This window comes from Salvelinus namaycush, chromosome 10 (genome assembly GCF_016432855.1).
Source record: "Salvelinus namaycush isolate Seneca chromosome 10, SaNama_1.0, whole genome shotgun sequence".
Taxonomy (NCBI): domain Eukaryota; kingdom Metazoa; phylum Chordata; class Actinopteri; order Salmoniformes; family Salmonidae; genus Salvelinus; species Salvelinus namaycush.
In genome coordinates, this window is record NC_052316.1 from 10,153,824 (window position 1) to 10,170,209 (window position 16,386).

Genomic DNA, 16,386 nt, shown 5'->3' on the forward strand with positions numbered 1-16,386 from the left:
AGAAAACATGATAAGTTATCGTCATAGATGTGAGGTAGATCACTAAGGAAGGCTCTAATATGTTGATGCGTAACCTTACCTCAGACCTGGAGACCCAGCCAGCGTTGTTCAATAATGGGATGGTTACGTTGGTGCCGTGACCTCGATCACAGGAAATTAGTCTGAATACGATTTGAAACAATATACTTTCTACAGATCACTACAGACATGTCTCTTCTATAATAATGACTCACAGACATTGTTGGAGTTCTGTGATGTTATTTTGGAGGCCAGAAATGGGTAAAAACTATACTGTACAACAGGAACCGAAACTGCAGTACTTTGTCTCCTGCTCTATGTACGGCTGGCCAGAATTCACCATGACTAAGTACAACACTTCGTCGAGGAGAACTCTGGGGCGGGGTGTTTCGCAGCTTAAGATTGCGAGTCACGATTTGGCTCTGAGTGAGCTATGATAGCGGCCGTGCATTATCTTGTTAAGCGACGCCTGGGGTGCAATCTCTTGGCAAAGCAGAGCTGTCGAAGTAACTCACACTGGGGGCTTGATAGGCCCTCAGCTATTGGCCGTTTGATTGTGGAAAGGTCAAGCAGTGCTTTGTGGCGGCATCACATGGGCCCGCTGTTTGCAAGACGGGAATGTAGGAGAGACACTTGAACCAAAAGAAAACAAAGATGAGGATCAATAGAGGACCAGAGAGAGAAGATGAGTCCAGGAGCAGAGGATAACTAATCAGTCTGTTTTTCTATTAAGAGTTCCCCATGGAACTTCAGAGTCCTGTTGCTAAAGAGTGGCAACGCTACTTCATCTGGTAATTGGCCAAGGGGGGGTATCTTTGGTCTTTTCTTTACCACTTTCTCCAGGGTTTGCCAATTCATATCCTTCTCATGGTTAACGAAGTCACGAATAAACCAGATTAGTAAGTCATAAATAGACATTAGTAATGTTAGCAATGTACTGTACCTGTGCTAGATGCGCAGACTGAAAACATGAGAAGGATATCTATAATGGAGAACAGATGAGAGGCCCGTGAAATCAAAAAAATCCACAGTTGTGCTAGCCCATTACCATTACTGCAATAACCAGAGACAGCAGAGGGCCATTGAGATTGCTCCATTAGGCCTTAAAAACTGGGTTAATATCGTCCAACTGTGATTACAGTTGTGATTACAGGAGTTCCATCTGAAAGCTACAGGCCCATGGGGCTGAATCCAAACTTGAACTTTGTGTTCGTAACTCAAACATTTGCGTGAGTCATAGACGTGCGTGTCTCGGGGAGAGAGAAAAATCTAGGCCTCATGTAACGGTCATTATAGGAAATCATATTCTCACCGAACCCCAGATGAGATGTATTCACAACGTCTACAGGTGGTCAGATGTGGCTGCATAAGGGGTAATGCCATCTCCATTGGAGATGGTCAATGCAGATATGACTGCCTGCGATGTATTGAAAGTACAAAGCACAGTATGCTTCAGCAAACAAATAGCAGCGAGAGACACCCAGCTGAATCTCCAACAGGGGATGGTGTGGGGGAAAAATAGAAAACAAGAGAAATGGTAGAGAGAAACCCATCCCAATGCACCCTCAATTATCCCATCTCCTCTTTATCAGTCTCCCCAGGTTACCTGTTTTTGCCTCAGCATGAGGTACCTGCAGCATTCACTGCTATCAAACCCCATTTCCTGAACACGACTCCACCATCTTTTCTAACAACCACCATTCCAGCCCCCCCCCCCCCATCTCTTCTGAAAGAACAGAAATGGTTCAGATCAACATGGAGGGAGGGACCAGTGCTGGGTATTTTAGGTTTTAGGCATAATTAAGTATTGTGTCTCTGCTCGAATTTCATTTACTATTTTCTTGTATTATATTATAGCACACAATAGTTGTTATAATTTGAGGGAACCTGTATCAAAACTGTAGAAACTTGTATCATTTGAGGAAACTGGTATCAAGTATTGAGCATTCTCTAATCCCCCCTAGGCCTTTTGCAAAATCCTCTGGGACATCTGATTTCATGAGATATAGAAAAGTTCTCTGTAGCTTTTTTTTAAGCGAGATGAGTCAATCTGACACCAGTCAGAGCAGCTCTTTGGTGAAGTGGTGATGTAGCGACACGGACAGAATCGAGCGATAAGCTCGTGGTTTTAAAGCCAAAATCAAAGAGGCCACTTTTAGTGGAAGCTTTATTTGTTGTGAAATTATCAAACACTGATTGATACATTTCTGAAATGATCTTCCCTCTGAACACTCACTAGAAGTCAATCAGCACAGGTCTGAAAGTCTGTTCTTTGATTAAAATAGGTTTTATGCTAGGCATGCATCACAGGGAAGAGAATTGTCAGAAGTGGCAAATCCATCAAATTGATTACCTTTTGGAAAATCTTGAGGGACGATCCTTAGATTTGGCCATGTTAAACCACCCCAGCTCTCTAACAAGTTCAATTTCTTGAATGCATGAACTGTTTTAATTTTTTTTTTTGACAAGCATCCATTAACAAAATGTACAAAAAACAAGAAATCTTTTCAAAGAATATATGCAGACATTCTTTTAAACTACAAAACAGCTTATCAACATTAGACTGCAATTTACTTTAGGTAAAGACACTCGAAACAGTGGCTGAGAGCTCATGTTTGATTGAAACAGCAGTTATGAATACTTTGATGATGTATTCACTCTGTAGCCTACAGTATAGACATGTCACACTGTAAACCAGAGCTATTTCCGCTACAGACAAAAAAGCTTTATTTGTGTTTTTTCCATTTTCCCCCATAGCTTTCCTATGCCAAAACAAGAACATTTCATATGAAATCAATTAGGTTTCATCCACATTTAAACCAACTAAAAAGGAATTGATCTGATAACCACACCATGTTCTTCACCTTTAAAAATAATGATTACAGGACTACAAGTACCAGAATGCATAGTGATACAAGCAGGAAAACAACAACAACAATAGCAAACGGCTGACTTCTCTAGACGTGTTTGACTGCAGAGACTGTGCCATCATCGATCTAGTAATTCAAGGGTCTACATTATAATTTCATATCACATATGAATAATTTCTGCTGCTTTTTTGAAAAGTAAAGTAAAAAATAACATGGAATAAAGTAAAATATAAAAGTTGTATTTAGCGAACTTTTTTTAAAATGTGGTTTATTTCTGAGTTCCTGCGGATGTTGTAGGCCAGCTCTCTGTGTAACGTCATGATCGTGGAGAGGAGCGTTCTATCACAAAGCCACAACATGATCCTCATACATACACATCGGTCCCCATCTTTTTCTTTCTTTCTTCTTTCTTTCTTCTTCGCGAAACAGAAGAGTCCATTTTGTGAGTGAAAGTGCTACTGAGACTCCAACCTCCTAGTATTTTGGGGGTCATCCATCTCCCCATTGCTGTCCATGGAGGCCCGGGTCCCTTAGGTTGCACAGTGCATGGGGGGTCACATTGTCCATTATCTCAATCTCCGGAAAGTCCCAGCGGCCCACAGCCGTAGTACTGGGACTGAGACAAGGGGACCTGACATAGCAATGGGCATGTGTCACACGGCAAAAAAAACGTCACGCGGTGAAAACTTACATTCAGAGCATGAGAGAGACAGAGAGAAGGGGGCTAGAGAGAATGCTAGAGAAGAACACGTGGGAGAATGAGAGGAGGGAAGGATGGGGAAACGAAAAGCAAAACCTGAAATTCACAAAACACTTCACCACTACAGGATGTCCCCCTTCTACTCAGCACCGCAGCTTGAGACGGAGACTCGTTTTGAATTCAGCACCAGTGGAAAAAAGGCAATTCTTGATACGGTTCATTTGTTTGTTTTCTTAAGGAACATTCTTTAAAAAAAATCTACACTGCCCTGTCCGTAAGCAGGTTAGCGCTTTTCGGCATGAATCTTGTTCTTGAGGCAGCTCTGCAGAGTGGACACTAGCTGGCACAGCCACAAAGTCATAACATCAGATTTTAAACCTAACTCTAACCTTACCCACACTGCTAACACTAATCCCTAACTTTAAACTGCATTTTAGTTTTCATGAATTTGTACAATATAGCCAATTTAGACTTTGCAGCTGGCCTATCTAAGGGGAAATCGCTCAGTTTTGCCACCAGGACAAGACTCATGACAAACGTCAACCTACTGTCCATGATAGGACCCCCATGGCATGATTCAGAGGGTCTACACAGAGCTCTATGGCTGCTTACGACCTCGTTGGATAGCCACAACGCCGCCGTCCCACACCCCTGTCACCCCCCACCCCCCGTATAAAATTTCAACAAGTGTCTTTGGCAGATTTACAGAAAAGGTCCTTATCTACTCTGGATTGCTACTGCTAGAAATTGCCAGGATATTAGAGACTGGTCAGAGACACACGAGAAGAGAGAAAAGAAGAGAAGAAGAGCGATAGAGAGAGAGAGACGGTTCAGCGATGATCTATCACTGCAGGAGTCGACGTGACAAAGAAAGATACTACGATATAATACACTGTAACAGAATGAACATGTACAGGTGGGACACTATTGGGCACTATCAAAGCACAAAGACTCATAGAGAAACGCAAACAGTCCGAAGATGAACACGAGAGGGTCCTTAAGTGGAGAAGACGTCGCTGTCGACGACAACGGTCACTGTCGATCCACCGGCAATCAAGACGGGTGGGAGAGGAGTTCGTCCTCCTCTTAGTTCGTTTCAAACCCACCCCCTCCACTTCCTGCACATCCCAGCGCTCCTCGGTAGCTGGGAGGCTGTTTTTGTAAGGTCTTTAAGGGACTCCTTCCTGGTCCCAGGAATACTCCCTTTAATCGCCCACTGGACTTGAGCTGTGTGCTGAGGGTCAGAGGCCAGTGGTCATGAAGCAGGGGTTCCGCTGAGGAGTTGGAGGGAGGAGGGTTCTGGGTGGGTGGGGGAGGGGCAGTATGAGTTTACGGTGTCCAGGTCGTGCCTGTCGAGGGGTGGAGGAGAGTGGACCGGTATGGTAGAAGGAGAGGACGGGAGATGGGGAGGAGTCGTGTCACTTTCTCCCTTTTATAGGGGGTCAGAGGCGGCAGATTTGAGGGGAAGTCGATTGGGGCTGGGGGTGGAGGGATTCTGGTGGGGGGCTGTTTAATGGGGGTACGGCCTGCGGGCCCAGGATGCTATGAGCAGGAAAGGAGTAGCGTGAGCAGCATTGCTAGCATAAGGGAGAGGCAAGGGGCGGCCATGCAACAGCCACCGGTGCTGTCGTCTGTCAGGAAGGGCTCCGGGGACTCATACACCGAGTCATCTGATAGAGAAAGAGAAAAAGAGGGTGGGGGGGAGAGAGAGAGAGAGAGGTTATGATTCAAACAGGTTCCATTCTAATACAGTTAAATCCTTGTGCAGTTTCAATCTGGCTGTCTCTGGGCTGTGTCAAATCGCTGGGAAAAGCATACATTGATGCCTTTTGGTTATTTTCTTCCCTGTGACCCAGATATGCTCTGTCAATAGTCATACATACAACTGTAATGTTGTTTACACCTCTCACGTTGACTGTCATCTCCACAGTTGGCATGCAGGAGCAGAGTGAGACGCTCTACATGTTGTTGACAGGTCTCCGTCGGGAGACTCGTCTTGAAGACACGAGTCACACTGACGGAGATACAGCCAATCAAACAACGCGTGGGGCCTAAACACTGCTTTGGCATATGGTGCACATTTTAGGACATCTGAGGTCGAGGCTTGACAATGGAAGGTTGACTCAAGGAGAGTTGAGGCGTGAGGCTGACGGTGTCCTCAAATGTACTACGTACAGGCGTATTAAACGTGAGCTACAACACCTTGTCTCTCTCTCGCTTGAGCAGGTCTATTTAACATGACTTTAATAGCTTTCTGATTTTGGATTCCCTGACTAAATATTAAAGAGTAGGCTGTTTCCATTCCGCCAAAATACATTAAAAAGGGGGGTTTCTGGGAAAAACCAAGGTTAACCCCCATCTCCCAAACAAGATTAGGGATTTTACCCTCTCAGAGCAGATGGAAAATAAACAGCCACATACCAGACTTAGGGAGAGGAATTATGGTAATGGTTTGGGCCGAGGCTGGCGTGAGGCTAGGCCAGGTTGTTTTGGATAATAAAGGCCTTAAACAGACAGGTCCCCGCATTCTCCGCCATACTGCAATTGTAAATATGCACATATATATTTCACAATCTCCAATCCACACAGGATCCGTTCGGGCCTATGGAAATGCAATTCCCAACTTCCGAGCGAATCCACACCCAAATCCACCCGTAAATCCTGATTTAACCATAGTATCAAATAAATGTGTTTCTCCTCTAGATATTCAAATAGCGAGAGTGGTACAAGCTTTTGTTTTAAGAAAGAGCCGGAGCTTGCGTGAGCAATCCTCAGTCATAGCATCAAATGGCTTTCAGGGATACTGTTAGTGTAGATCAGGGGCATAGATATGGGTGGGCCTGGGTGGACAAAGGCCCCCCACTGGGGAGCCAGGCCCTGCCAGGCCCATCCAATCATTGGCCCGTCCAAATTTATGCAGGCCCAACCACCAATTAATTTCTGGTTACGCCCGTGGAGAATATACTGTAAATGGACTTGTGGGATTGCTAACTGTCTAGGGTTACGTGGACATTTGTTGATGTCTAACGGCTGTGACCTGACGGGTGATTGAACAGTCATTTCAAAAACGACTAAGAGATATAAATCAGTTAATTTTACTGTGAAACACGCCGGTAAAAACAAAGCAAAATAGCAATCAATCATCAGCCATTGTTTGGTTATAAACTACAGTATTCTTTGTCGTTTTTGTACTATTATAAATTATAAAGGTGTACTATTATAAATGTTGAGGTAACTGGATTTTGCCTATAGCATTAATATTAACTATGACTTTTACTTACCATATACAATTTAATTCCATGTTAAAAACAATATATCTTAATTATACTATACTGCACAGGGAGGAAAAAGTAGGCAAAAATGCTGTCATGCTAATATGCCATAGCACCAGAGGAAACTGACAATTGAAACACTCTGTAATAGACTAACTGTATGACTTTCAATTTACATATAATTGTTTTAACTGCCCTGTGAAATTGATCATCTCTAACATGTGTATTCACAATTATACAGAGATAATGGAATAGCACAACCAGTCGGGTTAAACTCCAAATGAAAATCACCAAACTAGAGCTCAGGGATATTACTGCAAATAACACCGTTCCAAATATTGACACAGTAGTCTGAGCTGTGAAGGGAGTTTAATACCTTTCATTCTCCATAGGCTTTGTACAAACAGCTTGAAACGAATGAACGCCTTCTGTGAGTCGAAAGAACGTACGTCTGCTCGCGGACCGCTCTTTCTTTGGGTTCTAACTGGCCATGTCTCTGTCTCTGATGCCTTTTAAAAGCATCTTGATAAACAAACAGTTGGGGGGAAAAAACCTCTCCATTCAAATCTCCACAACAATGCTTATGGAAAGGCATAGGTCTACAACAGTGTATGAGCACGGAAAAATACTGTACCTTGTGGGTGCTTCGTAATTCCTCCATAATGACCCGTAGGGTTTTGCAACATAGGAACATTTGATGTGTATAACGCTACAGTGCAACCTGCGGAGCTCTACTACATGAAGTTGGCGTTTAAACGAGCAGTGGAGAACGTCACCTCACACATGAAGCTGGTCTGAGGTTAAGTCGACTTTAAACCCCATTTTTTAAATGGCTAATACCAGCTCCGGTGCCTGCTGCTGCTGTGACTTGTAAAACTGTCCCGAAAACAGATCCCTATGGGACACCACAGCATCAAGCGTTGGTGAATGATGACTAGTCGGATGTCAGCGTTTGGATTGTTATCTTGACCTTGTCAGATGAATTATTTCCACCAGACTGTGCCCAGAGGGCAGCAGCATGTACCTCTGACTGCAGTGTGTGTGTGTGTGTGTGTGTGTGTGTGTGTGTGTGTGTGTGTGTGTGTGTGTGTGTGTGTGTGTGTGTGTGTGTGTGTGTGTGTGTGTGTGTGTGTGTGTGTGTGTGTGTGTGTGTGTGTTTCCGAGTCCTAGTGGCTTAACTGGGATCCTAAGCAGTTCTGAACAGGGGTCTGGATGATAGTGTGCTGAGCAAAGACAGAGACGGAACAAAGATTTACCCTCATCAATCAAGAAGCAGAGGGCTTTGCAGGTTAGGCTCTGACCACCCTCAGCGGGGTCGCTAACAACCGGATTTATCCGGTTTTCAGGGGAAATGGAAGAGAGCCTGTGACGCGACTTCCTCTTTTGAGCGTAAACAAGGCGACACCATCTTAACTCCTCCTCCACATTTACTGGATTGGCCGAAGAGTGCAGAAGAGAACCTCCCCCAACAGTTTTTTTCTCCTGTCAGGACCAGAATGTCGCGCTCTGATGTATCTTTTACGTCTGCTACTTTAGGTTCTGTTTGTCTACCTTTCCTGGGTTAATATGGGCTTAGAATGAGAGATTTGTGGGACTGCTGAGAAAAAAATTGCATGACAGTTTACACATTTTATAACCTAACGTAGCCGCCAGCTGCCCAGTGACACGGGCCTACCAGACGAGCTAAATGACTTCTGTGCGCGCTTCGAGGCAAGCAACACTGAAGCATGCATGAAAGCACCAGCTGTTCCCGGACGACTGTGCAATCATGCTCTCCGTGGCCGATGTGAGTAAGACCTTTAAACAGGTCAACATTTACAAGGCCGCAGGGCCAGACAGATTACCAGGACATGTACTCCGAGCATGCGCTGACTAGCTGGCAAGTGTCTTTACTGACATTTTCAACCTGTCCCTGACCAAGTCTGTAATACCAACATGTTTCAAGTAGACCATCATCTGCCACTCTGATCCTCAACACAGGGGCCCATCAGGGGTGCGTACTCAGTCCCCTCCTATACTCCCTGTTCACCCATGACTGCATGGCCAAGCATGACTTCAACACATTAAGTCATTAAGTTTTCTGACAACACAACAGTGGTAGAACTGATCACCGACAACAGTGAGACAGCCTATAGGGAGGAGGTCAGAGACCTGGCAGTGTGGTGCCAGGATAACAACCTTTCCCTCAACGTGATCAAGACAAAGGATATGATCGTGGACTACAGGAAGAGGAGGGCCGAGCACGCCCCCATTCTCATCGATGGGGCTGTAGTGAGTAGGTTGAGAGCTTCAAGTTCCTTGGTGTCCACATCACCAATGAACTGTCATGGTCCAAACACACCAAGATAGTTGTGAAGAGGGAACGACAATGCCTATTCCCCCTCAGGAGACTGAAAAGATTTGGCATGGGTCCTCAGATCCTCAAAAAGTTCTACAGCTGCACCATCGAGAGCATCCTGACTTTTTACACTGCTGCTACTCTCTTTTTATAATCTATGCATAGTCACTTTACCTCTACCTACATGTACATATTACCTCGACTAACCTGTGCCTTCGCACATTGACTCTGTACCGGTACCCCCCGTATATAGCCTCGTTACTGTTATTTTACTGTTGCTCTTTAATTATCTGTTATTTTTTTATTTAGTTTTTAATGTTTACTTCTGTTTATTTAGTAAAGACTTTAAAGATTTTTCTTAAAACTGCATTGTTGGTTAAGGGCTTGTAAGTAAGCATTTCATTGTGAGGTCTACACCTGTTGTATTCGGCGCATGTGACTAATAAAATTGGATTTGATTTGATTGAAAAGAAACACCTAAAACTAAATACACCACATTCTGGTCAACAATCCAGTAAATGTGGAGGAGGATTATAAAATGGGCGGTCGCCTCGTTAATATTCCGGATGGAAACAACGTGCCGTAGCTAGCTGCTCGCCGGATATTAACTAACGTCACCAGGGACTGTAAACAGCAAGGTGCATGTCCAAAAGCGAAAGTCGCGTCAGAGGAGCTCCTCTTTTTGGCTGATTGAACTGGTGCACATTTCATAGTTGAGTCCTCGGAGAGTGCTCGGAGAGTGTCGTATGAAAACTGAACTAAAACTGTTGCCTTGCCTGTTTGGTAAAACTTTGAACCATCTGTGTGATAAGTTAACACATTTCTATTTATTTGTAGACATTAATACTTGTGGATGACTATAGAACAATTTAATGCACGATGGGTGTGATGGAGAGCTCTACAACCTCATATAATATGTTACTGTCTCTTTTGCTGACTAGACCCATTCTTAACATGGCAAAGTTATTGGCAAAGTTAGAAATATAAGGTTTTGAATCTGAAGGAAGGCTAGTGTTACCAAAATTGAGTGTAAGCAATTTCACACGACATTCCCTGAAGACTGGATAGAGAAAAAAATACTCACTTGTGGGCTTGACATAGACTTTCAACTTCAAGCAGGGTTTCCCGACAAGGTTAGGGTGTGGAGACGCTGGAACGAGAGAGCGAGAGCGAGAGAAAGAGAAAGAAAGAGAGAACGAGAAATACACACAAGCATATGTTTGTTAATGAATAACACATTCAGCAGCATTTTTCTTGTCAGATCTCAGAGAAAATAGCTCAAATTATACTGGCTGGGAAAGACGGTAAGTATGTTCCATTAGAGAGCTATAACTGAAATGTCCCACCCTCAATGGACCGAGATTTCACAGAGGTAATCCATCAGGCACTCATTTCAGTCAACTTTCAGTCTCCCCGCAAAAAAAATGCATCCACCCTATTTTAAAAGCAACCCAGCTGAGGGCCAGGGTGCAATTGTGGATGATAGTCTGTGAAAAAAGGCGGCCATCTTGGTAGAAGAATTTGGGGGCCAGAGGTCAAGTTTGTCACACCTGAGGAGCTTTTGACCCGTCTTCTTGTGTGACCCTGTCCCTCTGACATTGCCACCAGAGTTGGAACTTGGAAGGCCTCAGTGACCAGGTGCTGTGTGTGCAGAGACGTTAGCGTGGCTCGCTAATCCCTTAGCAGGCTGTTACTGTGAATGGGAGTGCTAAAGGACAAAACTCCACTACTCCACGGTCCAAGTGTCTCAGTGTACTCACACAACATATGGCTCAGTGAGGGAAAACAACAACTCCATGCAACCTCTGATATGCTAATAGCATCACTGGAAAGAACCAGTGAGAGAAGCAGAAAGAGATTTTGGGCATAGTGCTGCATTCTAAATTAACCTTGAAAAAGCATTTTTTTTCTGTCAAAAGAGTAGTCTTTTGTGACCAAAATTTAAAGCAGTACTTTTCTAATTTAACCATGGCAAATTATGTTTCATTTTGTCTCTCGGGAATCCAAAAAAAAAGAACACCGATTTTGTTGCCATTAAAAACAAATATCAGGCACCAAAATGGCCACTCTCCTGCAACAGCATTTTTGGTAATTGGTCTTTTAAAATGGCTCCGTATTTGGTGGGGTAAATGCCCGGAATGCGGCACATAGATTATAGTCTAGACAGAATAACATGAAGCCAACTAAAGACACACAAAACGAACACACAAACAACACACTGACATAGCACACATCCACAAAACACATATAGTGCATAAATGCAAAGGCATCTGTCACTTATTCCTCTCTCTAAACATTATTCTCCCAACCTAACTTGAGACTTCCATTTAAACGTGTGTCTATGTGTGTGTTTCTAGTTGGGGTGTGTGTGTGTTTTCTTTAGGTTTGCGTTTGAGTGTGTGTATTTGGTATTTGCACGAGTGCACATGGGGCGGGGGGCATTGTTATTGGTGGTGGCAGTGACTGAGCAGTCACAACTCTGTATGTGTGTGTGTGTGTGTGTGTGTGCGTGTGTGTGTGTGTGTGTGTGGAGATGCAGAAGCATAGAAGTCTCAAAAACCACTGCCTGATAGGGCTCTGTGCCACCACTAACCCATCACGCCTGGGAGTTGGGGGTAAGGAGGTCACATTAGGGGTGATGGACGTGCCCCTTTGTTCACAGATAACCAAACTAAGCCCCCTTTTACCCCGGTAACTACCCACACCCGACTTCTCAAGCATCCCCCTTTGCCCTAACACTCCAGGGGCCATGACAGCTACAATATTGGTAGTAGCCAAATCATTTTCTAAGGGAGGGGAGAAAAAAAGGAGTGCTGAATGGCGGGGCAAACTGCTTCCCAGCCTCGGCTGCTGTTGGGGACAAAGGGCCACACAATGCGGGGCCTGGCTAGGAGCTACGGGGCGGAGTACATTAAAAACAGCTCAGGACGGGGAAGAATCGTCAGACACTGAATGCTAACTTTGAACTGACTTTTCTTTTTATTGCCAGTCCTCTGTCTTCCCTCCACTCCTCCATTCCAGGAGTGACAACATCCCGCAGAGTATAATAAGTCGAGGGACGCCCCACTGGTTAGGAGGGGGGATGTTTAGACATTGCAGCACCCCCCCAGCCCCCCTTCCACTCTTTTCCCTCAGCCTAAATACCTTTCCATCACCCAGAGGATAATAAGCATTGAAATATATACCATATGTTGGAGGGGCGGCATCCATACACATTGCAGTGAGTGACGGGCCAGGGGGGCTGGGTTGAGGTATAGAGCCGCCCTATATGTGGTCCCCGGCCCTGATCTTGTCACACAGGGGTGCTGTCGAAATACTGTCACAACTGGTCCCTGCGAGTTATGGATTTATAATACTGTCACAACTGGCAGGCTACAGTACTGTACTCACACTGCCACTTCTTAGAAATGTCATCATGAAAAGCTGTCTAAAAACATGATTTTTTAAATATTTTAAATACATAAAGTAAAAAATATACAATACCATATTGTACAGTTTGGGTGTATCATATCATAGAGTCAAATAAAAATAATTATAGTCTTATAACGCGGAATTTCTTGTCTTTGTGATTTAAGTTGGGCATTACCAACAACAGATGGCAGTGAACAGCTAGAAATGATGAGCTGCTGAGTAGCACTGTGCTTTAAAATGATCCTGATCTCTCCTCATCTCCCTTCACATCACACATGAGTCATGTGCTGTGTGCCGAATCTCAGAATTGCTGTCTGTCGTGTGCCTGTCTTTCTAGCGGTTCGGTCCGCCACAGGATTTAGCATCGCAAGGCGGTGTCATGTCACCTTTTCTCCTGTGGGCTAAGTGGCATCCCCCTAGCAACACAAGGGCACACACAGAGAGAATCAGAGCAACCCAGTTAATGAGTTTTATTAATATAACATGAAAAGTCCTCATGTTACACCCACCCCTGAAACTCACTATATTTTTTATGTTCTAAAGTTTTTCCTATTTTGGAAAAACCAAGGGAAAAGATGAACGAGAAGGAGAGACGGGGGCACAGACAGAGGGGATTGGAGAGAAAAAACAAAAAAGGAACAGAAATTGCCTCATTAATGCATCCGGCATGCCGCTCTGAGCCTTTTCCCTGCCTGTGCCCAGCAGGGGGCCTTTCCATCAGACCAAAGGACACCTTTCACAGGGCCATTAGCAAAACAGGGACAGATGCACCCTGGCAAACCCACGCCTGTCCTGTCATGCTCATGGACACACCGCACCGGGAATGGACCACGGAGGGGGGGGGGGGGGGGGGGGGGGGAACTGCTCCGATGGAGGGGAAATGGGAAGCGGCGTGTGCACCGCGACCTTGAAATTGAAGTGGGCGTGGAGCGTCCGGTAGGCAAGGTGTCAGGCCTGTCTGGAGAGCACGCCACCCTGGCCGCTTTCAACCCACCGCACCACTAATGGCTTTCAACGCCTCACGTCCAAAAAATGGTAATGACCACGGTCCGGAGCCAGAAGGACACAATTACCCCCATCAAGTTCCCTCGGCTAAATATGATTTGACCAATCAGCATAATTTGAGGCGTTCCGCATGAGGGCACCGCTAACTGGTCTTGCACCGATCTCACCCTGTGAAGCTAAGCACCCAGCTAATAGCTCGCTTGCCATTTGACAAATTGACATTTTCATCAAGGGGTGGAAGGAGATGGGATGCGCCAGGGTGCCACACAAAAGGATGGCAGGTCAGGCAAAAAACACGCAGACGGACAAGTCAACCGAAAGCCAGAGATAAATGATTTGTCCGGGGCTCCCCTCTGGTTTGGCCGCTGAATGTTGTGATTGGTAACAGTACGCCTGTTTAGTTACAGGCTATGGCTTTAGTTCACGGTCCGTGGTTTACCTGGAATTTACATTGTAACAGCATAATGACATCGCTTATGCCTCAATAACTATCTTTTTGTTTTCATTCAATCAATTAGCGCAAGGGACCATAAATTGGAACCAACTGGTTCACGATTATATTGAATTACTTCAAATAAATACCAGTTAACAATTATCTAGTAAATACAAGGACATGTGGGTTTGAACAGCCCGTTCCTGTATGGTTCCTAGCCCTGGCACCCATCCATGGCAGAAAAATTACACCACAACGCAAAGCCTATTAATTAAACCCCTACCGCTATTGTGGCTTCCTCCCCCGCTTCCCACCAAATTGGATAAAATCATCCTTCAAACGACCAAAAAACGAACATGTACAACCCACATGACATTCCCTGATATCTATCAACTAAAGAGCGATGGGTTGACAGCGCTGAATATTCTTGATGGGTCACAACTGTGTCTGTTTTGTGTAGTCAGTGGGGGGGGGTCCAAAGTCATTACTTACTTGGGGACATAACCAGTGTGTGGGGGGGTGAATAAAAGGGTGTCACAATATTGGGGTCTGATTAAGATTTCTATTGGCTGAAGTTACTCCTTCACCAGAAGCCTGACTGGTCCTGACTTGAATGCAGCCAATAGCTAATAGCCAATTAGATCCGTGTTACTAGGCCATGTGACCCATCGGCTAAGAAGCAAGGTTCTTCATAATCCTGGTGCTAAGGACCAGTACACAGGGGTGCACATTTTTGTTCCAGTCAAGCACTTACAGACCAGACTCTCCTAATCAACTGATCATCAAGTCCTTGATCAGCCAAAGAAGGTGTGTCAGTGCCGGGCAATCATTTCTACCTGAAACCTCAAATAGGAGGCATAACATGTATCTGTAAGGCAGCAGTGTGTGTGTATGTGTGTGTGTGTGTGACATTCGTCCATGTGACAACTTTTCCACTTACAGATATAGTAATACTCGTGACCCGGCCGGAACTCGAAGCCTAGTGAGAAGGGGGTGAAGAGCTGGAACTTCTCGGAGAACTTGAGCGGTCCGTTGGGGCTCTGTGGCCGGTTGCACTCCCAGCGCTTGAAGCCCTTCATGCGGTGGTCGCAGGTGGTGTAGCCGTCGTAGTTGACCATGAAGAGGATGTAACGCTCCATGCGCTCCTGGGGGAGCGGGTCCTCGTAGTGGGGGCAGTAGATGTCCAGGTAGTCGTTGATGGCCACCTCCACGGTGTACTCCCCATGGAGAAACCTGCGGATGAGACAGGACAAGTATGGTGTGTCTGAGGAGAAATTACGACGACAGATAAGAAATAGAATGGCATTTCGCAGACACCTTTTATCCGAAGCAACTCAAAACAGACTTGGATCTACAATAAACCTGGAACCCAAAACATCTCCACAACGAACAGCAATGGCCATCATTTGGATCCAACTTGTGCAGCGGATACAGACAGCTGAAGATAACTCAACATGATGCTACTATTCTATATGGATGAAGGCGCTAGGCGAGGAGGACGAGGAAGAGAAGGAGAACGGGAGCAGGAGGAGAAGAGGGTCTGGAGATTGACAGGGGTTTACAGAGTGAGGCCGGCTTCATTAAGCTCTTTCACAGGGCCCTGTCTCTCGCCCAGCTCTGGCTAAATGAGTTTGCCGCTCTGGGCAATTTCGATACAAATTGAGCACCTGCACGGTGCCACAGATCTGACCCTTTAATAGCGAAATTCCAGAGAGTGGCGCCGTGTGCGAGTTTACAGGGGGCTATATAGCCATCCCTGCCATAGCTATTAACTGAAACGCAAGGGCTCAAATCACGGCCCAGAAGATGATTGTGTGGTTCCATCTCCACTTTCTCCATGTCACAGTCCTCTGTCTGGCTCAATCCCATTCCAAATATCCACCCTCCACTTGGATTTTCCCTGGCCGTTTTCCAGCTGCAGCTTAAGTGACAAGTCGTGTCCCCCCCCCAGTGGAACTGGATTTGATCTCTTCCACTCTGAAGAGCATAATGGGAATGTGATTTGACGGGCTTCCTGACTGAGGAGGTCTAAAATGCTTTGATACCTCCTGCCTCTGTTGACACACCTGCCCCTAGACCTAACGCAGTTAATGCTGAGACCATAACCTAATGCCTTTTCTAAATCGCCATGAACAAATCATAGATAATCACAAATTCAATCCATGAGATGGTTCTACAGATGGTTTACACATAGGAACTGTTTCTTTAAGTGTGAAATCTGGTCTTGGTGTGTGCACTACATAATTACGGGCCGTTGTGTTTCGTAATTAGCCACACATAACTCTGAAGCCAATATGAGAGGTTTGACACACTGACCCCAAATTCACAGACTGACCCCC

General features: G+C 45.2%; 1 protein-coding gene across 1 annotated transcript in view; it reads right to left on the reverse strand.

The window, feature by feature from the left end:
- Nucleotides 1–5,130: 5,130 nt before the first annotated feature.
- The window catches only part of LOC120055156 (ephrin-A2-like), a 140,144-nt gene continuing 128,888 nt past the window's right edge, over nucleotides 5,131–16,386 (reverse strand). The window contains exons 2-4 of the mRNA XM_039003079.1: nucleotides 14,988–15,280; nucleotides 10,283–10,348; nucleotides 5,131–5,258 (exon numbers count right to left, since the gene is read on the reverse strand). Of these exons, the coding sequence (XP_038859007.1) occupies nucleotides 5,131–5,258; nucleotides 10,283–10,348; nucleotides 14,988–15,280 (487 nt within the window). The remainder of the gene's footprint in view (nucleotides 5,259–10,282; nucleotides 10,349–14,987; nucleotides 15,281–16,386) is intronic.